This window comes from Synchiropus splendidus, chromosome 4 (assembly GCF_027744825.2).
Source record: "Synchiropus splendidus isolate RoL2022-P1 chromosome 4, RoL_Sspl_1.0, whole genome shotgun sequence".
Classification (NCBI taxonomy): Eukaryota; Metazoa; Chordata; class Actinopteri; order Syngnathiformes; family Callionymidae; genus Synchiropus; species Synchiropus splendidus.
The window spans coordinates 31,545,627-31,573,622 of record NC_071337.1 but is presented as its reverse complement, the minus strand read 5'-3'; the positions used below and the strand labels follow the sequence as shown (position 1 = coordinate 31,573,622).

Genomic DNA, 27,996 nt, shown 5'->3' with positions numbered 1-27,996 from the left:
TGAAGGTACCGAGGTAAAGCCAGCGATCATCAGTTTCTTTAAGATATCTGGGTCTGCAAGTCAGCTTGGTGCTTGTGCATCAGTAGCAGCTATCTTTGCTCTCAATAAAATCACATACAAACATCTATACAATATTCTACAGTTGTGCTCTGGTCCTGTTTCCCAATGTGTCCCTTGGATCCACGGTTCCAGCAGAGAGAGTCAAGTCTCCCAGGGTTTTTTTGATCACTGCTTGTTGAGTGTGTCAATGAGCTTATGGGCTTTTGTAGCCAGCTGACTTCTTCCCGCTGACCATGTAGAGGGGGGGGATCCTGCCATTGCAGGTTGACGGGTCACAAAGACCTGGTGGCCCTGATGGCCCTCGAGGTCCAGATGGTCCAGGAAGGCCTGGAGTGCCTGTCTCTCCCTTCTCGCCGTCTTTTCCATCCTTACCAATGCCAGGAGCACCTGGAGCTCCTAAGAAAGAAATGATGAAAGTGAGTGGGAGTAGAACTGTACCAGCCATACACAATGGAAAAATAATGCGCGAGCCATCTTATTCACAAGTGCTGCCACCTTTGTGTAGATTTAACTTGTGATGTATGAAAATTGTTCGTTTTTTGTTTAATTTCTAATCCCCTGGTTGTCATCGCTTGAGAGCCAGAAATCACATGAAATTTGATCAGGCCTAAGACATGCCTGCTGTAGAAGACGCATTGTTGAGAGTGTTGAATTAATACATTAAATTAAACAAATATACACAAAAAAAAAAAACGGATTTAAGCCACTAGAGCATGGATGTTCTTTATTGGGTTCAATATATCACATCTTTTTTTCTGATTGAAAACCAAAAGAGCCTCATTATTGGGGAGCAAACAATCTTTCATGATGAAGTGCCACACATCTTAAAAGAACATTTACCTGCTGGCCCTGGTTCTCCAGGGCTTCCTTTGATTCCAACACCATCATCTCCCTTATCTCCCTTAGGGCCCTGTTCTCCAGCTTCACCTACAGATTAGAATACATGAATGGAGTCACATTTGAATTAAAGAAGGATGACGACTATGTTCACAGTGATCTGGGCATGTGGGACCTTTTATTGCAGTGGTCTTGAAGAGATTTCTTGTTTAGAAGTCGAGTGTTTCTTAAACAATCACACTTTTATTTTGCTTTACTTATCGACTGCTTCCATTTTAGAGGTGCCAGTTGAAATATTGTGTCCAATTATCCATGCAGTTTCAAGTGACTATTCCTGATACTGTAATACTGTACCTGTGAGTCATCCCTACATCATGGGTCAACTTCAGAGAAAATCAATCTTCATGAATTGCTTCTACTGAAGCTTAGTCAGGAAGTTTAGTTTGTAGTTTTTATGAACTTTCCCTGTAGTTCATGGTTCAAAGATGAAGAATTATATAGTTTGCAATACATATTTCTCTGGAGACAGCTAACTGAATGGTCAGTCATTTATGGGGTTGGTGAGGTTTTTCAAGGACCACATTGACAGAACTTTGTGAGGTAAACCCTTTGCATTTCTACACAGGGTTCATTGGCTCCTAAAGGGTGTACTGCTCACAGGCTTTGCATTTTACCAATTGAAACCGGATGCTTACCGACAGAGCAACAGTTTGGTGGGCGAGTGACGGCATACTCGCTTCGTGCTCAACCCACCATTTATACTCAAGCTCTTAGGAAACACTGTTCAAATAAGGTTCAAATAAGGGAAATTTAACATGTCGATATAAACACTGCAACTGTCTGTCACACATTTGAGATGGCCAGCCAACCTCTCAGTATTTTCCCTGCGTTGTAACAGTAGTTTGAAGTGTCACTGATCTGTGACCTGACTTCAGATGAACACATGACAGAATAAATTGTATGTTGGACTGTGCTTCATTTGTCTCTTGATATAAGTTCATAGTTACAGCCCTACTCTTGTTATAGTTCCATGATGTGATTTCATGACCATTTCAAGGTACTTACCTTTTGTTCCAGGGGCACCTGGAAAGCCAAAGAATCCAGGATGGCCTTTGGGTCCTGCTGGCCCTGGTGCTCCTGGAGTTCCAGCTGCGCCATCAGCTCCAGCAGGTCCTGGGGGCCCCGCTGGTCCTGGGATACCTGGAGCTCCTAAAGCAGCCGGCTTCTTCAGAAGTTCTTTCATAAATTCTGCTAATTGTTCTGCAATGACACAAAACATGGTGTCAAGGTTTAAGGCATTTTTGAAAGCAAATAAACTGGAAAAGAGACATTACCTTGGACCACAGCTGAGCACATTTCCCGAAGTGCCTCATCGTTGACTTTGGGGCCCTGAGGGTGAACACAAGGTTTATTAATGTTAGCGGCCTGACTTTCCGAATTCCAGTGTTAATAGATGGCTACATCTGTTCTACAGACATTCCACTCAATTCAGTCATAAATCATAGATCAGGCAGAGCGGTGACACTGACATCTTGTTCTTTTACCCTTTACATCCCTAAGGGTCAAAGTCAATCACATGACTTTCTTCAAAGAGGCAAGGTGAGTTTCTACTCTTCTAATAGCCACTTTCTTGCTTGGCTGACTTGCCTTTTATCAGCATTCATGTGTAAACTGAAGACCTAAATATGAAACATTTTTGTCAAACCACAAGGCTGCAATTATACATATGTTTATTAAAAATATGCCTAATACATGTAATGATTCGAATTCGCGGTTGCTACCTTCCACAATCAATACAGTTCAAACACATTCACAAGCTTACAAGTTGTGCAGACATACTGCCCATTGTGATGACAACGGTTTGGGCCATTTTCTGTTAATTTACATACACTTAAGGTGTCCTAAATAAACCTGCTCTGTCTTCACCTTAACATGATTTTTCTGTTCTCTGTAAATAATTAGACAAAAGGAATAAAATTGACCACGCATTATGAAGAGAGTAAACTAAGGGGACGGATCACTTTCTATTGATGTGGTCAATAAACCCTTATTATTTTCTGAGACAAATTTACCAATTTACCAGATTTATAGATTGATTTTTGTACAGTGCGAGGAAACCCAGGGAGCACAGGTTGGACTGAAAGGGTGAGTTCCAATTCCTTCCTTAATCTGCAACCTCAACCCTCAATCTTTAACCCTCAATCCTCAAAACCAAAGGTTGAGGAAGATTTTGTTTCTTGGACACTCCTTAATGCAGGTACAAGGAGAGGAACAAGAAGCCATCTACAGGATCAGCAACAAGGCCATCTGCACCTGTGTTTATGTCTTTTGTCTTTAATGTCTCCATTAACAAAGGAAATACATTCGTGGCTTGGTCTCTCTGTTTTCATTGCCATCCTTGATACTATACAATGGATTCTAGGTATTCCTCAATACCGAGGGAGCTCACAGAGTTCCTCATGATTAAAGAAGCTGCGTTGCCCAATCTTGTACCTAAACTACCTAAGAATTGGGGCAGTCCTTGTTCCTCACAAGAACGTGCAATTTTGAAGGTTGAGGTTGAGGATTAAGTAAGGAATTGGAACTCACCCAAACACTCTGGACTACTTCATGCTAGTTGCTGTCCAAAGCATGAATGTGTAGTTTGAAGCCATGTCTAAAATAAATGAAGATTTTCTTAACTTCCAAATATTCATTTGAGGACATTTTTATCCAAAAATAAGGAAAGGTAATGAGTTGGCCAGTGCTGGTGGGGCAGGTCTTCAGAAATACAAGTGACACCAGTTGGATCTGTCCATCAACAATATTGCTCATACATTTTTCTATTAAACCGGCGCTGCCCCCAGTACAATGATTGGAAGTGAAACATATGATATCATGGATTTAATGAGTACTGTTATTCTTATATTTTGTACATCGTTGTTTGCTTATACAACCACAATGACACTCAGTGATGACTATGATCTAATGGTGTCATACTCTTTCAGAATTAACCATTAAGAAGTCCTAGATGTACAATACATCATCATTAAGACAGTAACAAAAATCAATGTACAAACACTGCCAGTTCCATTAAACAGTGACCATGAGTGTGGACCGGCATTGTTGAGTGTACTGTAAAGTATACTGACATGAGCGTGTGTTCTCAGCAAACATGATCTCTAAACTTACGGGAAGACCTCGAGGGCCTGGTGCTCCTGGAAGTCCAGGCTCTCCTTCTAGTCCTCTGGCTCCCATTGGCCCAACCAAGCCCTCGTGGCCTGGCAAGCCAGGTCGTCCTTCAGAGCCTGTTGCACCCCTGTTACCCTTCTCTCCTTTCTGAAAATTCAAGCAGGACGTCTGATTAAACTCTGTCCAGATGATTATGTTGTCAGACCATTATTAAAAAATCTGTGCGTTGCTGCCTGTTTTATTGTCAGACAAACTACCTTGTCTTTATCATTCTAGCTCAGATTTGTCCAGTAGTTCAACAACATTTTTGTGTCTCAAGTTCAGAGAGCACTAACATGAACTGACATATTAACGCTGCCAGTCTGAAGTTTGATCACACTCATTTTCACTACTTTCTACCTTCTAGGTACTGAAGAAATCTAATATATGAAGCATTGCATTTGGCATTATGTAGCAAATAGTTCAATAACTCTAAATATGCTCAGTAATTTAGACTACTCAAAGTAGCCATCATTAGCTTTGTTGACGGAGTTGCAAACCCTCGGCCTTCATGGTAGAGTTGCCTGTTGGTAACTATATCATGGGACAATCTCATGAAGCAGCCGTGAGTGAGCAAAGCAGTCGTCAAAGGCTGGCTCCTTTGAACAGTCTAAAATATCAAACATTTTTGTGCCATTTCTCACTTTTTAGTTTATCACATAATTTCACATGAGATCATTCATAGCTTTGATGCCTTCAGTGAGGATCTGCAGCCTAAATGGCCATGAAATCATGTAAGTAAATATATAATGTATCAGATGATGATGTAATATAATGTATCAGATGATGAGTAAGTAAAAGAGGAATTCTACTTTCAGGTTAAATAGTTCGGATTTACCCAAAAGCCAAACATTAATTACACTGAATAAATACCTCTCCTTTGTTTCCAGTAACACCGGGTGGACCCTGTGAACCAGTACAGATCAAAATAAGCCAGTGACGCTCCAAAAAATATATGTATTATTAATGAAGAAAAGTGTAAAGATAAATATAGACATACCTGATCTCCCTTAACGCCAATATCTCCTGGTAACCCGGTGTCTCCCTGTTGGCAAACATAATTTTAGAATGTCTAAAAAAATGAAACACTCTCACAAAAATCACAGATGCATCCTACCAGGCTGCCTTTTGGACCCTCTGGCCCCATAGGCCCCTATAAATCCATTAATGAAACATTATTCTCACAAAAAATCTACATTCTCAACACTTAGGCAAGAGCAAAAAAAAAAGAGTCCCACCTGATCACCTTTGAGTCCTGTGTGTCCCTTCATCCCCTTCTCACCTGTGTCACCTTTATCACCTTTGTCACCCTGTAATGGACAAAAGGCTTGCCGTTTCCATCCAAAATGACAAAAATCAAAACACCAGCTGTGCTTTGATCGCTTCTAGCTCAAGCCAAAGAGGCATAGGCGATGGCTGGATTGATAGGTTCTCCATTTGAGTTATTGATCTGGACAATGGACTTAAAGATGTACAGCCATTTTTTTTCACTTGGAAGCAAAAGAAAGACTTATCATATCACCAAATGGTTTTTCCTGTCATTCTAATGTGTGTCCCACACCTGGATTCCTTGTGGCCCAACAGGTCCGACTGCACCTTGTTTCCCCGTTTCTCCCTGAAAGATATTAAGACACAGTTTGAGCAAATAAATATGTTGGAGCAATAAAAGACCCGCTGTAAAAAGAGACTTACGGTGGCTCCTTTAACCCCCTGTTTCCCATCTTCTCCCGGCGGTCCCTGGTCACCCTGTGTGATTGTGCATGTACGTCAGAACTTTCATTCAGAAAAGCACAGAAAGCTTACTATGGAAGTGAACCTTACAGTTTTTCCTGGAAGTCCGACTGGACCGGTGGCCCCTTCGGCACCAGTGTCTCCCTGAAAAGCAAGTGTTGGATTTTTTTAAATTAAAGTAAGTTGATAATATACAGCAAAAAGACAATTATGTTCACCTTTTCACCTGGTGGTCCAACAACTCCCTGCTTTCCAGGAAGCCCCTACAAAGAAAGGAAATACATTATGCCTCTGATGGTAAAAAAGGTTGGACAAAACATACATTTGGATTTGCCCTCCTGCTGTATGTTATGTCCAGTGGCTCCCGCCCACTTTGGCAATACTCCTAAAAGTCCCACTTTGACTAAGTAGCGTGTATGAATGGGTCTGTCTGCCTTACTAAACTTCGAACGACGCCGGAACTGTCTCTGTATGTGGTTTGCTCCTGGCTCACAGAACTCTTGGCCCTGTGACAAAACTTATGGATGTGTCAATTTTTATCTATTTAATTATAGTCTTTGTAAATTTGCTTAGTGTATTCTTCCCATGTCAACATGAAATTTATACTTACTGGAATTCCCACAATGCCCCTGATGCCCACAGCTCCAGGAGTACCAGCTTCTCCCTATAAACAATTGTAAAGCAAACCGAAAAATTTCATATTATTTTCATCCTGTTTTTAAAATGGTGTTCCAAAATCAGCAGAGCTCTCCATTACTCTAAGTCAGAGGTGGAACGCTGAACATTCAGTCTCTGGTGTACAACTTTTTCTGTCTCTGTGATCGTGACCCTCCTGAGATTGAGGTAAAATTTTGCCTAATCTGTCTGGCAACACCAGGCCATCAGCCTTCAGTACTGTGACCCTGCAGCCGCACCTGCCATGAAACACCGGCTCTCTGGTTTTAAACAGACGTTACTCCAGCACTTATCGGCAATTCATGGTTCAGCCGCAAATTCCACACTATTCTCCTCTTTCAACTACTTCATTTAATTGCTCACCTTAGCACCATCAGCTCCGGGAAGCCCATCCAAGCCGTCTGTCCCTGGCTCCCCCTGCCAAAGTGATAGAGTTCATACTTAAAACATCCAGTACTGACAGACTCAAATATCCCAGGTCAGGACTTACAGTCTCTCCTTTATCACCTCTTGGACCCTGCTCTCCCTGAGGCCCCACAGCTCCCTATGTTGCACCACAGAAGACACGTTATAATTGTGAAATGGCTTTCAGAATCAAAGAACTGACATCTTCACCCTTGGGTCCTTCTAAGCCCTGTCGTCCACGAGCTCCTTCCACACCCTAATATATATTGTAGATGGTTATTCAATCAATAAATAAAGCACATGGATTCAGCTCTGATCTCACAGGTCCTCCGGGTGGTCCGGTGGGTCCAGGCAGGCCATTGAAACCAGGGGAGCCCTGAACAAAAAAGATAAAAACGATGTCCAGGCGTTTAGCTCTAAGACTCCCCAGTGACATACTCTGTCTCCTTTTTCTCCTTCTGCTCCTGGTGGGCCCATCGGTCCTCTTTGACCCTGAAAATGAATATATTAGAATATATCACTCCTAGTTTATACAAGTAGAAGTTGTTTCAAACCACGATCACGGAAAGATCATTACATCATCTCCCATACGACCTGGCACGCCCTGAGGTCCTTCTAGACCGGTGTCTCCCTGTGATGAAATTTTGCATCTCAGTATGCTTCAGAGAGAACATAACTGGCTCGGTCAATTCATAACCATAAACATGTGAGCCTGATTGACACATTTAGGATGGTACTGTGCTATTAAGCACCTTTTCTCCTGGGAGTCCATCTTTTCCATCAATGCCTGCATCACCCTTGTGACCCTGAGAACAACAAATGAAGTGTATTTGAAAAACAATAATCATTATCATTTCCACATTTCCATATATTGTTTACATTGTTATAAAGGAGCAAAGTAAATCCTGTCAATTTCTGTTTTTTCAAATAATGATAAGCATTATCATTTGACGTTTTAGTAAATAGAAATATATTTCGAAAAAAAGTAGTGTATATTTTCACAAGTTTTATGGGTTTTTATTTAGTTTTAATTTACATTTTTTGGGGGTAAAAATGAACCATTAAGGACCATGGAGCTCTTATTTGATCTTTTTCTTGTCATAATTCAGATTACCACCCTGGATTGATTGTAATGAATATGAGTTAAACACGTGGCATTTGTAAATGTCAGAGGACAATAACTGCTGTGTCTGACCTTCATCCCTGGAAGTCCAGCCAGTCCCTGAGGTCCAGCGGGGCAGGCAGCAGGACACTGCACCGACAAACAGCACTCAGGTGAGTTGGTCAGAAGTGACAACCAATACATGAGTGACAGTGCTGATTCAGTTTTCTACCACCCAAAGTTCTGCTTATGGAAATGTTAGAAAGACTCACAGGTTCCCCATTCCCTTCACCACTGGCCCCTGGTGGCCCCTAGAAGAAAGCAGAGTCACATCTAAACCATCCAGAGTGGTTCTAGATGTTTAACACCACCGCAGAAAATCCCAACAAGATAGTGAGACATCAGCATGCACCGCTTAGTAATACTTGGAGTTAATGGTGGTCAAGCTGGTCACATTCAATGATGCTGCTTATTTCCAATGTGTCTCCAGAGGCTAAGCTGGTAAGATAATATATTGTTAGCATCAGTTGTTCCTACCACAGGCCCAGGTGGACCAGGAGGACCAGGAGGTCCTGACACGCCAACGTCTCCTTTGGGACCAGCAGGACCCTACCAACAAGATGAAAATGTATTATCACAAGCAACATGTCTTTAACACACGACAACTGGCTTGGCACTCTCCCTCAATCTCTCTCTCTCTCTCACTTCTGCGTCTGGGGTGACGGACTAATTGTTCCAGCAAATCAGAGATTCGCCCACATGCAGCACTCTGAGAGTGTGTTAAATTAAAATCAACTAACTTGAATCACACATCACATCTCCCATCTGCTCCATTGGAGACGCACCAATCCGACAGGATCAGTGCAAGCAGGTAGCAGTGCAGGCGGGGTTGTCACACTGGGCTTACATCTTTGAACCTCTTGTTTGTAGGAATGTTAGACAGGGGTGTATGTAACGCAATTGAAAAAGCGATAACTTCACAGTGGAGCATCGTCATGATGATGGTCTTACTGCATCATGGAGAGGAGGACTTCAACATTTGAATGAGTCTGAGAATCAGTCATATGCCACATATAAAGTAAAACACGCCTCAGCAGCCTTCGAACGTTGTTTGGGCTGTTAAATAAATAGATGAATAGACAATAAAATAAAAAGACATTAAATAAAGTCTAGCCTTCTTCGTCCAGCATGTCCCCTGTATCTCCAAGCCATTCTACATAAACTGTCCCTGTTTCTAATCTTGTCCTATCTCGTCACTCCAAATCAAAACATAAGCATCTTGACTCTGCCACCTGTAATCATAAACCACCATGGCAGGTCTCACTACTGTTCTCCTGCTGTCACTCCTCTGTCACAGATCACACCTGACGCATGAGTTTGAGTCCTCTGTAGTTGCTGTAGTTCTGAGGCTCACTGTTGATCTTGAAATGTGACACCAAGTCACTTTCATAAAACCCCAAAACACAAGCTAAAACAACCAAGTGAGTATTACCATGGAGGTAGAAATAAAAAATAAATATAATACAAATCAGAGAGAGAGAAAATCCCTTTTTTTACTACAAAGTACTACTACTTTAGTACTTTAGTACTACTTTAGTACTTTAGTACTAACTACAAAGCAGCAGTGGACAAAACATTTAATATTGAAAACAACAAAATATCATCCCTGACCTCTGGCCCGATGTTGCCTTCATCACCGGGGATTCCGGGTTTTCCTGGTGATCCCTGTTGGTAAGTGTGAAGTCAGTTTTGACGCATCAGTGACACTGACTTTCTCTTCAGACGTTTCACCTACAGCAGGTCCTTCAGTTGCTGGGCCCTGTAGGGAGACGCAAGCGTGTCAGTTATAAGCCTTATTTAAAAAGAAAGACTGAGAATGACCATTGCACTCACTGGGGGACCAGGTGGCCCTGGAAAGCCGGGAAGTCCCTGTTACAGGTGAGGAGTGTGTTAGTTGTGAGGCCTGGGGAATTCACTTTGACTTGAACAAGAATCATACTGTCAGAGAAGGGGGAATCTTACTCTTTCACCCACTGCACCTCTGGGGCCCATTGGACCGGAAGGACCCTGTAGAGAAACAACAGATGACTCAAACAACACTTTCATCCCATCAATGACAATCACGCACTCACTTGCATGCACATCTCCAGATATACACACCATCTTGGGAATGACAGGACACATTGTAACTCATGTACACATGAACATGCAGACAGAAACCAGACCTTTATGTGTTCATGTCTCATGCATTCATGAAGCAAGACACACAAACAAAACAGACAAAACAACAAAACAGAAACATCTTCAGACATACACACAGACGCACACACACACACATTTAGAGAGTATCACAAAGCCATATGAATATGTGGACGCACACTAAGACGTAGGGGCCCAAAAGCACAATTGTAGACATGTTAACAGACGCATGCGACCCTTGAGGACTTTCAGACTGCAGACCACAGATAGATTGTGTATATAGCAAAGGTAAGTGTTTCCTACAGAAGGTCCCTGCAAGCCAGGAAGTCCTCGTTGCCCGGGAAGGCCGATCTCTCCCTGCTCCCCTTTGCTGCCCTGGAAACAAAACATTCAAACGTCTTCATATCATTCTATAAATAAAATTAATTAAGGAACAATAATTCTGGTAGCATTTATTTCGTCATTTATAGAGTGTATAAGAACTTAAGAACTGAGAATGACAAGTTAAGTTTTGTAGTTGCATTCACATTGCCAGTGGTGAATTGAAACTGCTGCGTGACTGAAAACTCAGACTTGCTCCAGGAATACTTCACTTAAAACTTTCTTTCATGGATTACACGCCATCCCATACTCTCTCTCTATAGTAAGACTCAGATCTCCTTCAGGATTTAGCAAGTCTTACTATTTCATAGTTGATCAGCTGTGTTCTTTTATTTATTTCTTTTTAAGTACAATAAGTAAACCGGTCAAGCCACAAAAAGGCAGTTTTCATCTCAACACCTCAATGCTGAGGACATTATTGCTATTCTGGTGAAGCATTGCCCTTTTCCTGATCTTACCAATCTAGCATTATGATGACTCTCATCTGTCTGGCAAAATGTAACGGTGCCTCTCATATGTGAACCATAACAATCTTGAAGCGTCAGATCAATGAACACTATAGAATATATATTTTTTTTACCTTGAAAACAGGTCTAGTATACACAGTCAACACACTGAACAACACAACTGAACAAAAGTGTCATTATTTTTAGCCAGTCAACTTGTTCACTGCATGGCTCATGAGGTAATTTGATATGATAGAATTTTGGAATGTAGAAATCATCCTTATAAACAACGTCACGACTTACCGGTGCTCCTGGACTGCCAGTGGACCCTGGAAGCCCCTGCATAAGCAAGCGAGATAGTCATCCTCAACAATGTTGATCTTGGTTTCAACATGGAAAAGGAAACAGAAACAAAGGACTCACGTCTCTTCCATCTCTGCCATTCTCTCCAGGAGGCCCGCGGGGCCCTTCAGGCCCTGGAGCTCCTGGGGGACCTTGAAGTGACTTGTCAGGCTGAGGGGGAAACAAACAGTCAGTGCTGGGAGGGCTTAAAAGTGAACATCAAAAACCTGTCTTGAAGAAGTGACTTTAGCATGTAGAAAGTTTTGCCAACCATGCAGCAATGCTAACAGAGGAAACAGCTGAAAATTAGGAAATCATTCTCTCCATTCAGTGTTAAGTGAAGCGTAATAATTATGTTGTACATTTTAGATGGGTTCATAGGGTATAATAACATTATTATTATTATTATTCCCTTGTTACATTTTACAGTCATTATTTACATCTGAAAGCTTTTGCTTTATAGATGTGAATAGTGAATGAATGTTTATTTCAGTCCCTGATGAATTACAAACATAACTTGAGATGTTACATGACTATTTTAGGGCTATTATGTTACATTGGCTTTTTAATTGGCACGATATATACAATTCAGTCATTATTCTTCTTTCAACAAATGGAGTAAAAAACAAATTAACAGGAAGTTTTGCGAATAATGTGAGCTCACGTGGAAATTAGGGGAATTGCAGCAACATTTTTACTCTGAAACAGGTGCAGTAAGTAATGAGTAAACTCATGTCACGCTCAAGAAACTCAAGGGCCTGCCTCAGTTAGCTTGAGAACGATGCACGGCGAAACCTTAACCATCGCGAACGATGGATTGGATGCAACCACGTTATATTCACAAAGGAAAAAACAAAGCAATAAAGCAATTAGAAAATGACAGCAGAGAAGAAGGTGATTATTGGCTGACTGCCAGCAGGAGGAGGATGGAGTGAAGAGATAAATACCTCAGCATTGGCATACATCTGAAGAAGCAAGAGAAATATGGGAGTTAGCAGCAGTAGTCACACCACCATCACCAAAGGTGTCAGCAAAAGCAAACCATCATCATCACAGCAGTGAGTAAACCATGCTGTCATTTGAATCCAGAAAACACCTCCTGGACAGAACCCTCTGGTTAACCCAAGATCAATTACAAGGTCAAACACCCTGGTGTGTCACCCATGCTTCACTTTCTGTCGTGACTTGGGTGGGGGAGAGACAGTTTCTTTTCACTTCTCCAGGAATATACTTTTTCTATCGAAAACCTTTTTTTTTTAAAGTTTAATCCCAGTTGTACTATCTGTTCATAGTTGTCATAGCTGAACTAAATAGAATGTGAAATATTTGATGTAGCCCTTCATTTTCATTTTAGCTGTATTTTATCTCTTTTTTTTAAATTGAGAGACTCAAGCATGCAAAGTTCTTGAAAAAAAAAGATTTTTCCATTCAGGGTTCTTTCCTTCTTTACTCATTAGATGTCAACTAACAGTGTTCATGATCTATATCAGATGATTTCAGTAAGGTTTTCCTTCACTCAGCAGTGAAGAAATGTTTTGAGTGAATTTACAGAGAACATTTCATGGCGCTCTTCCCCCCTGCCTGAATGTTGTGACTGGTTGTCTGCCTGGTTAAATGTGATTCCTGAAATGACCACATGTTTATGGTGTTGCCCACATTATGCATTTGGGGCTTTTACCCTCATGAGTGCCCCCCTTCCTCCTCTCCCATTTTTTTGTGGGTGTAATGAATGTAAACGTAACCACGAGCTGGCACAGATGCCGAGCAGATACTGTACCTCGGTGGCAGGCAGCTCGTTGCAGCTCTCTCTCTGAGCACGCTTTGGGTCGCAGTGAATCAACATCCACTGGAGTTCGAACTAGAAGGGACAGATTTGAATACATCAATGAACATCCGTCTGAGAGGGGAGTATTGTTCTCAGTTCTTCTAATTCTAATAAACACGACTAACGGAAAACTGGCTTTGTGTCAGGAGCATTTCAGATTCACCCGTAAAGGTGAGCACGCTCGTATCTATTCCACTGACATTGCTGAAAACCATGAATCGACTGTCTCCTGCTTACCACCACGGATACGTCCGGATCAGCATCCAGCCTGCCAATGAGAGTGTCTCCCTCTGTGTTGATAGGACCTTTGCCCTTGATGGGCTTCTGGTCCACCGGCTGGCAGTCAACGTACAAGGTGACCTGTTCGTGCTCTACGCCGATCATCACCTTATGCCACCTGGTGTTAAAAAGCACAGAGAGCCCAGGGAAGACGACCGTCTGCAGGGTTCCGTCTGCCCCCATTAGGAAGTATTCCAAAGACTGCTGGTCGCCGTTCAGCCGCAGACCAGCTTGTTTGTTGCCGTCTTCATCCACAATCTGCCAGACGTTCCAGACTTTGCCCACGGTGCTCTTGATCATACGGAAGGTGACCATGAAAGAGTACTCGTCAGGGAAACCACGTGGGAAGTTCAGCCTGAATGAAGTGGAGATGTAATACTTTTAATATTTAATAAATACGTTTTGATAAACCTTAGGTGATGGAAAGAACAAAAAACACCCAACCTACCGTTACCACTGGTTACACTGAGAATAAAGCAGTGTTTGAAAAGTATTACACACTTCTAGAGCAGTCCAACTTTGTTCTGCTCACTTATTGTGTACTCTTGATGAATATGATGAACTAGCAGCATCTGTGCAGTCAAAGGTCAAACAGTGATGTCAGGCTTTCTGATATTGTTTAGGGGCTGTCACACGCCTGGCGCAGCTGTTGGCACCAGTGCATGCTTGTGTTGTACTGAAGAGCCAAGCATGTCTGTTGAGGTGGGAACTAAGTCAAAACAGTCTAATTCAAACTGTTTGGCGCACAGAGCAAAGATGAGGAGGCGTAACTCCGGTTCTTTAAGGAACTTAAATGAACAACATCTTTTTATTTATTAGAATGAAAAGCTGCAACAAACACGGAGGGAAAGATTCTGTTTATAAAACATGTCAATCACTTAACTGGAATGATGAGGTATATAAAATAGTATTGTAGGATTTACGAAACAGCGAATGTTCTGGGGCCACTAGATGGCGCTCTTGGTCTAGAAATTATGTGTGGTTTCATTGAATTGTTGAATTATTTGTTCAAGTCTGCTGAAGTTTCATGAGGCTCCTGATTTCAGAGGCCACTAGATGGCACTGTCTACTGTAAAAATGTGTGGACTTGAACAACTAATTCAATAAAACCTCGGTGTTATTTCTAAACCAAGAGTGCCATCTAGGGGCCTGTGAAAATTAGCACACTGTTTCATCAACCCTGCAATACTGTTTCACGATACCTCAGCTACATATCACAACTGTAGCTTTAGGCACAGTAGAGTGCATATGATGCCCTTGTAAAAATAAAGTAAACATTCTCAAATCTAGTCAAACCATCCTGTGTTCATGGAAGAAAAGTCTTCCTTATCTGTGCCTCATGAACTGCAGTTGTTTCAGTGATTAATACTTGAGAAACCAGTGTTGTTTCAGCTATTGAAGCAAACACCTTCTAGCCACATCGGCATGACAGGAGGTGGAACCAGTCACACGCAAGAAAAATATATGCATGTTGTTCATGAAAACAGGGAAGGGATCGTTTGTTTCCTACCATCTTGCTGAGAAGCTTGGCTTGGTATTTTTTTCATTTTACTTGGTCTTGTTTCCATATTTTTTCAGTGTGTGCATAGATGCTGCACAAATTGAAATGATATACATTTCAGTAATTGTTAAAGATCCTTTGGTCGAACTTTAACAGCTCTTTAAAAATGAGGAACCTGGGCAATAAACAGTGTTTCCTGTGGTCCAATAAAACAAATGGCCGTCTCTTTGTAGCAGGGCCCGAGGTGAGGGAATGCAACCTTATTCTGGAGTGCAGCCAAAAACCTGCTGGTAAGATGGAACTTCAAAGTGTGGTACTCTGGATGGGCTGCACTAATAAGCCCATGAATTTAGCGTGACAGACCCTGGTGGCAACGTCAGGGTGCCAATAACTTACATAACAGGTTTTTTGTCAAACTCACCAAAGCAGCGGTGAGCAGACCCTGAACTGAAGCTGGGCTGTCGGTACTGCACATGCTCATTTAGTCAGTGATCGGATGTCTCATTCTGTTGGTGTACGTGAAGACGTTTTCACGTTTTTCACAAGACAAACAAGACGAAGCATTTAGGCTGTTGACTTCATTTTGGATAAAAAAAACAAAAAAAAAACATTGGAAACAGAAGAAAAAAATGCTCATAAAGCGATCCCCTAGTGTCCACCATAAAGACATGAATGTCTTAAGAACGTGTTGAACGCGTCCCCTTCTCGAGGGTATATAATTCTATGTCGTCTTAAGGATCTGTCATCTCATCACTCATCTGGACATGTGGGGTCTTGAAAGTCAGCACCAGGGTCATTTCTGCTTCACACCCTGAATAACAACCTGTACCACCAGAGATAAATCATCTCTCATCGCACTTGATCTGAGCCACAGCGGTGTTTAATCTCCCAAATACCTTTGTCATCTATTAGGAGCCACAATCTGCTTGGACATGCCCTCCTGCCAAAAACATAGCTGCTCGCCATGTATTAATGTTTTACTGCACACCTGTTACAGTGAAACAGCTGCACACTTCTACTCACAGTGTGTCTTTACATGGTCTTTGAAAACATTTTTCTCCACTTACATGGTTGGAATTTGGAAGTTAGCATCCCTGTCGAGGCGATACGCCACCTGAAGAGAAGTGGAGCCATCCACCTTCCTCACACCTTTCAGGGGGATCACATCCAGCTGGAACTGAGTGATGAGATCGAACCCTGCCAATGAGATGGAGAGAACGCCACAGTCGTATAATTTCATATGCTTTCAAAGTGAAACTTAATGGTGGGAGACTGAGAGGTAGTTGACGAATGGCAGACTCCGAGTGACAGTGAACACTGTCTAAATGTTTAGCTAATCTTCAGCCGCATATTTAGTGTATGGGATTCTCAATAAATGGTTGTGAAGTCTCAGTTCAGCAGAGCGTGCTCACCTCAACAATCGCTGCTAATATCATAACCGCTACTAAATAATTGTGAATCAGCTGGAGCCAGAATACAACAATAATACACCTGAATAATAAATCCAGTCTTTTCACTGAATCTCCAGAGCAGCAATCGTCTGCTGACGTCACAGGCTGGGAGACAGGGAGAAAAACTACCTCTCCATATTGATTTAGCCCATATTTAAACACAAAACCATTCTTTTTTTTAACGTTCCAAAAATGGATGCCAGCAATGGATTATGTACACAGAGCAGCCTCCTTTCTTTTCATTGTAGTTTTTGTCTGATGTGTCTTGCTGCTTGATGTAAAATTCCCCCTTCCAAAGTGGTCTGTTATGTTGAGCGCAGTGTTTTGTGATGTGCGATAGTACCACTGTGCTGCCACTTGTGTAGTGTGGAATTTTATGATTATAGAACCAAAGAGTTGAACAACCGACTGCCAATTTCTGGTTTACCTGGAAGGTCATCTTGTCCACTTCTCATTGGTGGACAAACACTGTCTCCGTCCAACCTGTTCAGGTCCAACTCTATTGGAAGACAAACGCCAATGATGTTATATTTCACATGATAATACATTTTTATTGTCATTCATTTGAGCTGAAAATATGTTGTCTCTCACTCTGCAGTCAATGGGTACTAAGATGGTTGGACGACAGCAAACCAAGCCTTTGACTGACCATAGAAGCCACACATGGGATATTACTATTATTGTTTTATTATATGATCCTCTTTAATGATTTGCTTCTTCCAGCAGGGGGGGCATCTTTCCAGCTGTTCACGTAGTACATGGGAATCATTGAAACCTAAATGAAGCGAACCTGAATCAGCCCGTTTTCGGTCAGCACACAAACCATGAACACATGTGGAACCTCTTTCACAGAGGCCACATAAGTGGTGAGAAATCATTCTGAGTGGTGAGATGGTATTTATAATCCCACATTTAATAGCCCTTAATACTGATCTGACTGCGCACGCAGACCTAAAGCTGCGGTCCGCACATGACGCCTGGCATTAGTTAAATGAGCGAGAGATGAGCTGTAATTAGGAAGCACAATAAAGCTGTCACGTGCGCCCTTGTGTGCTGCGGCAACAATGAGGTGGCTTCCTGAAGAGCTGGACACCCACCATGTCTGGCGCTCACTGCTCGTCATATTGGACTTATTGTCTCCTGTAGACAATGGGAGGTCAGCGATAATCAGTGTGGAGATTTAATCTGATTTGATGCCGCAATAAAGATCAGCAAATCTCATTTTTAATATTCCTCCTTTTTTATGGACAAAACACACAAGACAACAATGTTGTTTATTTTGTTCAAATTCTCTTTGTCTGTGTGTCTCCATGCTAGCATGCTGCAAAACTAAAAAAACTAGCTATAGGGTCGCATGAGCCTTTTTTTAGGAGACAAAAATATCTTTTAGCTGAATCAGAAACATAGATTTGGGTCACAACGTGAGCTTGAGATGCTACATGACCACAGATAGACAGAGAGAAAGTGCTTAGTCGGATTTTCAGTCAGTTTTGACCTACATTCTCATCACAGTCTCATCGTAGCCTAATTCTCTTTGGTTTGGACTAATGCACTTTTGTCATGCAACACTTTATAGAGGGGTAATGGGATGCAATTTAGTGCGTACACATACAGTACAAGGTGTTTTTGTAATGAACATTCCTTGGAGAACAACAATTCCATTAAGCCAAATGCAGTTTTGTGTTTTCCGTGCTCACACAAGTGTGACCCTCTCATTGCCATAATGCTTTCCTGGCCTCTCACCCAAAACCTAGCCATCCAAAACAAATGGCTAACCTTAACCAAACTTCAACCAAATTATAATAAAACTTTTACTGTGGTTTTAACGCTCTAAACCTTCTGAGGACAGGCCCAAATGTCCTCACAAAGCAAAATGACCTCACAAGAAGTTTGGCAAAACATGCCCACACAGACACACACATGCACACACACATATATAAAGTAACAGGTTGTGTGTTGCCAACCCAACCAAACACACAACACTCATCTATCTCTAAGAGGACAGGAATCAGAAGAACATACCCTCTGAGTCACAAATGGATGTACATACAGAAGTACATTAGGAGAGATTTTTAATCACACTAGACAAGATAAGGACATGTGAGCAGCCTGCGCTCTGTTTAGAAAGACAAAACAGATGGACTCTTGGAGTGCTGTAATACTTACGTCCCAGTGTCTGAGTCAAGAACAGGGAGAGCAGCGCCACTTGGAGTGGGGAGTATCTCGCCATCAGTTGAATACATGGGAGAATTCTGTTGAGAAATCATGGAGAAAAATATGTTCAAGCTGATTCTGTGTTGCTTTTCTCAAACTGTTACACAGATACCCCAGAAGAACCCTGGTTGAATAGCATGTGGAGTTCCAGATCTTGCATGTCGCTCAGCCACTGGTTGTAGCATTGGGGAGACAAGCAAATAAATGTAAATAACGTGTCAGAATATTGTCACACCGTGTCCAACGTGCACCACTAAGCACCAAAGACCCAATAAAACTGAATTAATTTGAATTTTCTCTTTTTTTTAAATCACCCATTCACTTCACTGTAAAGTAAGAACGTGTGCAATGTCAAGTTCTGAGCCCAATCTCTCACATGCACAGCTATTGTTTATGCTGAATCATGCAATTGCTCACAATCAATCAGATATGCATAGTGAAGAATTTAAATTGAATTTCCTCCATCCTGAATATAGTGTGATATAATAGATAGAGAATGGGACAGTGGGACACACATTCACTGTGAGGAAACAGGTTTGCATGTGTTTTAGCCAACTTAGTTGTGATGCTGATATAGATTAATAGGTTGAGTGTGTGATTCAGAACATTGTTTGTTATTGTAAAACGTTTCATTGCCTTGACACAGCGAGCTTCCTGAAAGAGCTTCTGAAAGTCGTCCAGAGCCACCGCTTGGCTGCTTTCAAACAGCCCTTTTTGTGTTTGCTCTCTCTTAAAGGAACTAAATAAGGTCTTGCCAAAGATTCAGTGCCAGGAGTGGAGCTTGACTTTGTTGTCACTCCCCTGAGTTTTCTCACTGAAACTTATTTACCAAGGTTCTCACGACCAAAGTGTTAAATATCAATCTTTTTTCACTCTTGTGACCAAGAATGACGCAAGTCTGTGATCTGTGTGACATGTTTGGAGTTCAATTGATGCGAAGACTTGCTGATATTAGGGTTCATTCATTCACTCTCTGTGCCTACCTGTTGGCACCGTGAGTGAAGCACCATTGTTGAAATGTGACACCTTAGAAATAAGAACGCGTGGCAGCTTGCCAGCTCTGAACACATTTGGGCCTAGCGCGCAGGCTGAAAATTCCAAAGTTGCGGTGAACTATAAGGATGCTCAACAAATGCAAAAGAAAATGTCTTGGTCATGGTCTTGGTCTCACCCCCCTTACTGATCTTGATCTTGGTTCTTGACTACGACAGCATTTTCATTGGCGAATAAAGATAATATATTAAGACTTGACAAACATACACATTAATACATTGTTTATTTTTCTACCTCGATAAAGTTGAAAGACCTTTGGTCCTATTGAAATGGCAGAAAGTTGAACCATTACTTTTTTCAAAAGAATACTCTTCAAAAAAACAATCCATCCGCTTTCTTCCTCTTACTTTATGTACTCCTGCTAAAAAAAGACATCACTGCGAGTTACCAAGTTTAATACTCTTCCTATTCACTTAAAGAGGAAGGTATATCTTGCAAATTGAGTGTCTTAAAATCATATCGGACCCCTAATATGTATTTGTTTGTATAAAACTCTATGATTTGAAAATGAGCATAAACCTTGTCCATCGAAATTTTTTATATATTATTATTTTACATATTATTTCCAAAGAGCTGAAATTTGGTACGCAGACATGCCCACTCTGCTGTAAGTCGTCAGGAGGAAAGCTGCTGTCCCCGCATTTGGTTGTTTAGAGATGAACATTTGCACAGCTCTAGCTATAGTGGACCAGAGGACAGTGACGTCACTGGTGCTTCTCTGGACTCAAAATTAACATATACCTGTGAGCGTGGGAGGAAATCGCTGCAATAATAACCGTGTCTGTCTCCAAAATCAAGCTTATGTGTTTAATACTGGTTACATGACTGAGACATGGCTTGGTTCTCTCTCTCACTCTCTCACTTCTGTGCCTGCCTGTGATGACAGACACATCGGAGTATAAGAGATTACTTCTCGACACACACACAACAGGTATTAATGGAGAACATAACAACGTGAACCGCTGAATTAACTAACATGACATCCCTGATCTGATGCAAAGCAGACAGTCTCAGCCACGGCTCGGTCTAGTGAGGGGGTGCTGGAGGAACAGTCAACTTTTTTGTGACGTAATAAAAAACCTCAGTCTCGTAACCTCTTGTTCGCCGAGATATCAGACTGGGGAGCACTTAATAAAGCAAAAATGAAGCAGTGCTCTTATGAATTGAATGGTTCGATTCCCTTCATTTGTCAGAACAGATTATGAGATGGAGAAACCAGCTTTAATGAGTCGCTCACACATCTTAAAAACAATCTGCGCAACATTTTATTGAAGTATATAATGCCGGGTCAGGCCCCATTAACAGTCAATTGATGCTTGAGAATCCTAAAACATCTCTCGAATCTGTCCTCCGAACTATCAGCAATATGGCTATACACACGACCCAAAACATCAGCCCCAGAAATCTTCATGTTCCTTTCAACAGACAAAAAAAAAAACAAAAAAAAACAAAACGTGATTGAGCCTGTTTGAGTTCTACCATTTTAATTTTCAAACTATGTCATTACACAAATAAAAAACTAAACAAATTGATACTAAATTTCAGTGGATTATCATCCCAGTGACTCCATTTCAGAATTTATTAAATATTTTCTTCTCTACTTTAACTTTTCATACATCCTGAACACTTGATGTGAGGTCCTCTATTTATATTTTTCATAAACTCTCTGATTGCAACTGATACATTATATTTTTTTACAAATACCTTCTGAAGACAAAATAATCCTGATGCGTATCTTTACAGAACCACCTGACTCATTTGGAGAAGATTTGAAAACAGCCCACAGCGGATACAAATCCTCACCACAGACTTTCACATGTGAAGATTACATGTCATTTAGAAGTCACAACAATAATTCCCGATAAACTCCTTCCAGGAAATCTCCTTTTATGCAGTTTGTTCATTATAAACATGTCATTTGTGCTCAGACTCAGGACTTTCCCTTGTCATGTACATCAAATGAGCATCTCTGAGCTCAGCGAGCTCTCTGTTCCTCTGATGTGATGTTGCCAGGATGTAATTGACCATAGAAATTATTCTACATGCCCCTCTGGACCCATGTCAGTTACGCTTTAACTAATTTCTGCTTCTTAAAATTGACAATAAAAAACAAAAAAGCACAAAATGTAGTTTACCGTATCACACCAGAGATGAGGGCCATTGTTCACTCCCCGGTGAATGGGAGAAGAGCTGACTCAGCAGTGGGACACGAGCGTAGATGCACAGCCAGAGATGCAAAAATGAAATCCTTTCTTGAGTTGGTGTTATCTGCTCATGTTGAGGAGAACTGGCACAAGGGATGTCCCAGCATTTCCCCATGATATATAAAAGTTTGTTCAATGCGCTCCCATTGGCCAAGAAAACCTTTGTAGGTGGTGTCTGCGTTTTTACTGCCAACTTTAAACGACGCAGGAAACAGTGTGCCTGTGTGACCCCCCTGGCTGAAGTGGCCCCTAATAACACACGCTGACTGCATGTAATTGTCTTAATAATTATTGTCATGACGATCGGCCGCTGCCGATGAAATGTATATTTCATAATCAAGTGGAGGTGAAGAATGCGTCTGAGAGTGCCGTGTTGACGTGACATGGCCTTGTTATTAGTGGTGCTGCCTCAGGGGCAAACATGCTGTTTAGATATACTGCACTGCTCTGAAGCACTCCATCTTCATCGTTTGATCAGACAAGGCCTGTTGGTGATGCCAGTTCACTCACTCCAGAAACATGTTTTCTCTTTGATTTACCGGGAAAAGTCTGCGACTAGACGTTTTTGAAAGATTTATTTCCATTAAATAAAACTTCTTGATTATTTGATTATTATAATTTTTTTTTTTTTTTTAATGAGAGTTCTTTTTAATAAGTCAATTTTGAATCTTCTGTTGGTAACTATAGGCCACACATATTGACCTATATCTCTGGAGCCTGGTTAGCAAATAGCAACAGCCCGAACTTTGCCTTCCACCATTGCCTCTTAGGCTACAACACCTTATAGTTAAGCTCTGAGCACCAGACTAATAAATTCAAACAAGACTTATTTCTTGACTTTGTAACACCTGCTTTAGGAGGAAATGCTGATGTGATCGCGAAAGGATTTAACGACAGCATGCAGGTCAGAAGCATGTAATGACTGCTTGGCCTTTACAAGGAGACATGCCATCTGAGAGGAATTGTAGCCTTCACACTTCAGACCTTTGACCCAACCCCCTGAGTGCCTTGTTGAAGAAGCAAGCCTTGTTTAGTAGAGTTCTCAATAGTAGAGTAAGAGTGGGCATGAGGCTGACATTGTCATGAGGCATAGTCAGTAATTATTGTATCATAGCGGGCCCGCTCATAGACCTGAACATCCTCTCTCACTCACTTTCCAAAGGTATTCCACCTACGTGTGAATACTACAAAAAGCCCCTGTTTAAACTCATCTGCTTGTGGATCAGTACAGCTTTGTTAAAACAATTGGCAATACTGTGTAATATCTATTATGGCGAATTCAGTACTTATGACATGGATATTCACACATTGTTTAAGGTGCCAAATGACAGATTACCCTATTCATCCGTCTTCTGCTTGTTTGAGGTCAGATCATGGGGGCAACACCTGGAACAGACAGACACACATATCTCAACCTTCTCCAGCATTCTTATGCTCAACCTTGAGTGACCTTGACTTCAACATTCTGTGTGGCATTCAGAGAGATAATGTGTGATATGATAAGTGTTAGTTGTGCAAATACACACATTGCATTGTTTAAAAAAAACAAAACTGCTGTTGTAGTGGTGCAATTAATTAATTTGAGGTTGTACCTGCATATCACTTCTCAGCACAAGTAAAAAAATATTTACTGTACCACCAGTGTGATAAAGACATTCAGTAATATAAAAAAAAAAAAAAAAAAAAAAACTCAAAGGTTTTAATCGTGTGGTATTTAACATTTGAACAATGTTAACATCAACGTCACACATGCTCCAGATTAGTGTGCCGGCGAGGGCAAGAGCAGCGACACATGACTGACCGCATGACTAGAAGACATGGGACCTCTCTGTAAATGGAAGCCAGAATCACCAGCAGCAGTTCTCATTTTTTTTTGTTGACTTTTATTCTTATTTTACCAAGACAACGTGACAAGACATCACGTAATAAAAATAGGGTTACGGTTAGCTAGACTGAAATGATCTTGTCTATCTATTTATCTATCTGTATGAGTATATATATATAGTCTGCTAATATGTGGTATTTCTATGATATTTAGATCTAGTTTTATTATACTTATTTTATTCAGAATTTTATTTTAAGATGTACTGTTTTTCCAATTTTCTCAACCATCAAGTATATGTTTTGTCTTCTTTTTTTCTTTAGCAAATGTAATGAACATGACTTGCACCTACTTCTGCTGCTGGTTGGACTTTTTGTAGACAAATATGTTGGCACTGACAACATGGTTTCATGTCATTTCACTAGGTTTTGCTTTGTTTACATGTATGATTGAACACAAATGAAACCAGTAATTCTGAAATCAGAAATCAGTAATCACAGTAATGAATCAGTTCCATTACTGGAATGGGCCCCGCGTCCATTGGTTCTGGAAAAGGTGGGCCCCAAGATCAAAAAGGTTAAGAAGCCCTGCTTTAGATACTGTGTCTCAGACGCTAAATTGTAGCTTTTTCTGAAACTGCTGCAGAGAGTAAAAAAATAGCGAACAAGATCAAAGAACGAATACTCAACGTATTCACAAAAACAGATTTATTTTGCATTTTCATGGTAGGTGCATCATTGTGACTTGGTCATTTTAAGTGCAAGCTGATAAACTGGGCCTACTGGATCTGATGCGAATGACTAATCCACCAGGCCAAATAGCCATACATTTTCAGGTTTCCTGTTAACGCCAAAACCAGTCTTGGTCTGACCTTGGTCTTTGTCTTTCATGCTTGAGGACACCAAATGTGACAACTAGCAGCCTGACAGATGTGGGACAGTGGGACAGAGCTCAACTCTTCCACTCCTTGCTAAAATGTCCTCTCTACACTTTTTCTTCTCTCAAAAAACACAATGGTGTTTATCCTTGGGGCAAGATGTAGGTACAGTATATAGAGTAGATGTTTGGATGCAGGGGCTGTGAAGCACTGCTGTCACCAGTGTGATCAAATGAGTTGAACAGGTTATTCAGTATCATACACAACATCTGCGAATGTGTTTGCTTCACATGGATCCGGTCTTCTCTGACAACGGCAAAACCATCACTAGAGGTATGCATTCCTCCAGATGGTTTAAAAACTCAGTTAAGACTTTTCTCCCTTGGCATTCCGCCATCACCTCCAACCGTTGTGGGCTGATTAAGAGAGTGCTATTGATCTTTTTTTTTTTTTTTTGACATAAGTGACATGAGCCAGAACAAATGGCAGTTTGTTTTTTTTGAGGGGATGAACCACCAGCATGCTATTCTTGAAGAAAGTCCAATGTCAAACTCTTACACATCAGATGTCTAGAACAGGATATTGCTCTTATGACCTCAAACGTAATGTTCCCTTGAAGATAAGATAAAAACCATGATGCATCTTAATTCCTAGCTAAACGTCATCCTGGACAGCTTGGATCACTTACTCCATGAGGTGCTGGACAAACACTGAAGCAATTTTAGTGTTAGGCTCATCCTTCCACAGTGCACCACAGGAATTCATTTCGCCTGCTGCCATCAGGCTTTACAATGGCTCACCGTGCTACATTGCTATGTCCAAACTACAGCCCTCCATTGTCGTGCCAGGTGACTCGTTTAATGTATTACATTTGGAATTGTAGTCACAAATATAAGATTTTTCTCTTTCAGGTTTTTATGTTCTGATTTCTATCACGATAAAGGAAACAAAGAAGAATCCAAGAGCATTGTTGATGCCATGATTCCATGACACATCATGTCCACGCTTCTATTTTACACGTTACACGAGCCTCCATTACACAGCTGATCTTGCTGATTTGCACTGAAGTAACTTTCGCCACAAACCTCACACCCTCATGTGACAGAGGCACAGTAGTGTTGATAGAAGCCCATTATAAATGACTGTGGTTTCCGTGAAAGGGGGGAGTGTGACCCAATGGCCCAATGTCCCCCAGAAGTACGCAGTTAAAAGTGTCACAAAGCCCATAATCCACATGCACTGTACTGTACTTATATGTACTCGGTTCATGCCAAGATCACTTGATCTATAGTCTACTGACACACAGTTTTTGGTCCAATCTAATCTGACAAAGGGAAAGAAATTACCAAGTTGTGGTCCAGACATAATGTTTTTGACAATCATTTCACAAGTGTATCTGATTGAATTGACAGTGACAGAGTGTTTTTAACAGACATCTCGCTCTCGCTGTCAAGTATATAAGGAAATACCAGGTCAACGCATGGCAAAAGACTGAGAAAAAAAGATGAGTTTCAAAGTACATGAATAAGTAAACACAGGAAAATAAAACAACACTTGGTAGCTATTCTGTGCCGTTAAAGTCAAAAACGTTAGTACTTAATAAACAGAGATTGGCTTTTGCTGAATCAGACGGCTACAGTTTATTCCAATTACCAAGGATAAATGTGTTCTAAGAACATGATCATTTTGATGATATTGTGATCAGGATTTGTTTATTCAATTGTAAATGACATGTTCATAGAATAATATAAATTGCCACTGGTCTAATCGTTTAAGGTGATGTTATACAATTCAATAAGTTAAGTTGTTTGATATGACACTTTTACTTTTGATAATTTTGATAAATTTTGATAAATCTAGCCGCGGTTCCGCGTCACGTGACCAGCCTGTTTACTCAGCTGCTTTGTTTTTTGGAACTCGTTTGCATTATTGCGTGGTAATTCTGCGAGTGCGCCTTCGTTCAGCTTTTAGGGGGCTGACTCTGACGTCACACGCTCACATGGACTTGCAGCATTGTACGGCAGCGGCAGGACACACGGCGTCTGACGATTAATGTTCCACTTATGAAACTAAAGATAATCTCTGCGTTTTTGCGCCGAGTGCGCTGCCAACGCCGGGAGCCTTCTCGGAGAGATTACGCGACAGACGCTGTCGCTCTTTCCCCAAATGCAAATCCTCGTCAGGATAGAGAGACCTTGATGAAGAGAGAGAGGGGGACTGCAGTACACGCTAGGTCTGGAGGAATAACCATGGCAACTGCAGCAGCAGCAGCAGGAGAAGCGCTGCTATAAACATTGCCAACTGCGCATTATATAGACGAGGAGCGATTTACGGAGCAAAGGCGGGATCCTGACTTCATCACTGCTAAGGTGAGACTGTTCTCCACGTCTGTCTTCTGCCTGTCTGGTGTGCTGGGATGCTGTCTGTGAGTCATTTGCAGACTGGACGCAGCCACCGCTTTAATATGTCTCACCCTTAAATCTATAGATCCATCCCATACATCCCATACAACAGTTGATTTTCAGCTAAGCCTGAGCAAAGCAAGGCATTTAGCCTCTCGTTTCTGTGCATGAAATAAAGCTTGGTCCATACATGTTGAAATAACTTAGTCAATGAAAAAAAAAAAAACCCAAAAAACATTTTGACTTGAGTTCACCTCATCCTATCTCATTACCACTGACGTGAAATTTAAACTTTCCATCCTTGAAGGTCCCACACTGCAGTCTTTGACCAGACTTCGCCCACTTAATCACAATGCTAAGAAGTTGCCCCTGAATACAGTTATGAGAAACTACACTTAGTTTCCGTCCGGCTATTGTCCTCATCTTACTCCCAGTCAGAGATATGGAGCCAATCTTGGGGCGCGGTGGGGACACTGTGTGCATGTCGCATTTTACCTTTTTTGTCCTTCCTCTTCATTGTCCGTGGATCCCTTTTTATCATTTGTTTTGGTCCACATCAATTGTTTGCATTATTCATAATTAATTACAAGATTACGTTAAAAACATTCCACATTTCTGAACTGTGTCGTCCAACACACCACTCGCACCATGACTGTCTAGTGGAATACACCATTCAGTCTATTCTGCGTATGGTGTGGCCACTCAGCTTTCCAAATGTTTTAGGAGAATTTAAAACAAAGATTAAGCTCCTTACATGCTGTTTTGTCACTATGGCCCTGAGAAGAATCAGGAAGCAACATCTTCTCTGTGACTATATTCTGGCGGCTTAAGCCCAGAGCCCCAGCCTAAATAATGCTACTAGTTTCCCGATCGTTGTTGGTACTGCAACAAGAAAGAACATTGTTGGCCGTCTTGTTGTCCTCATGTACAGTTGACGCTGCATGGTTTGCATCATTTGTTGACAATCATACGGGCAGTGC

At 41.3% G+C, this 27,996-nt stretch overlaps 2 protein-coding genes across 3 annotated transcripts in view; one reads left to right on the top strand and one right to left on the bottom strand.

The window, feature by feature from the left end:
- Positions 1-4: 4 nt before the first annotated feature.
- Positions 5-27,651, bottom strand: LOC128757061 (collagen alpha-1(IX) chain-like). The gene is made up of 39 exons (XM_053862083.1): positions 27,512-27,651; positions 23,252-23,301; positions 18,611-18,696; positions 16,872-16,943; positions 16,061-16,190; positions 13,451-13,847; positions 13,166-13,246; positions 12,336-12,353; positions 11,470-11,559; positions 11,350-11,385; positions 10,523-10,594; positions 10,043-10,087; positions 9,914-9,949; positions 9,816-9,839; positions 9,692-9,745; positions 8,558-8,629; positions 8,293-8,331; positions 8,114-8,170; positions 7,671-7,724; positions 7,496-7,549; positions 7,357-7,410; positions 7,241-7,294; positions 7,121-7,174; positions 7,004-7,057; positions 6,877-6,930; positions 6,449-6,502; positions 6,057-6,101; positions 5,929-5,982; positions 5,800-5,853; positions 5,669-5,722; positions 5,346-5,417; positions 5,225-5,260; positions 5,108-5,152; positions 4,981-5,013; positions 4,069-4,215; positions 2,232-2,286; positions 1,963-2,157; positions 901-987; positions 5-456 (listed from the first exon to the last, which is right to left on the bottom strand). Exons 3-39 carry the CDS (start codon positions 18,672-18,674, stop codon positions 254-256), a joined length of 2,799 nt encoding a protein of 932 aa, XP_053718058.1. The 5' UTR covers positions 18,675-18,696; positions 23,252-23,301; positions 27,512-27,651; the 3' UTR covers positions 5-253.
- Positions 26,619-27,996, top strand: part of fam135b (family with sequence similarity 135 member B) — a 31,950-nt gene continuing 30,572 nt past the window's right edge. For both annotated transcript variants that reach the window (XM_053862082.1, XM_053862081.1), the window contains exon 1: positions 26,619-26,983. The gene's annotated coding sequence lies outside the window, so the exon portion shown is untranslated. The remainder of the gene's footprint in view (positions 26,984-27,996) is intronic.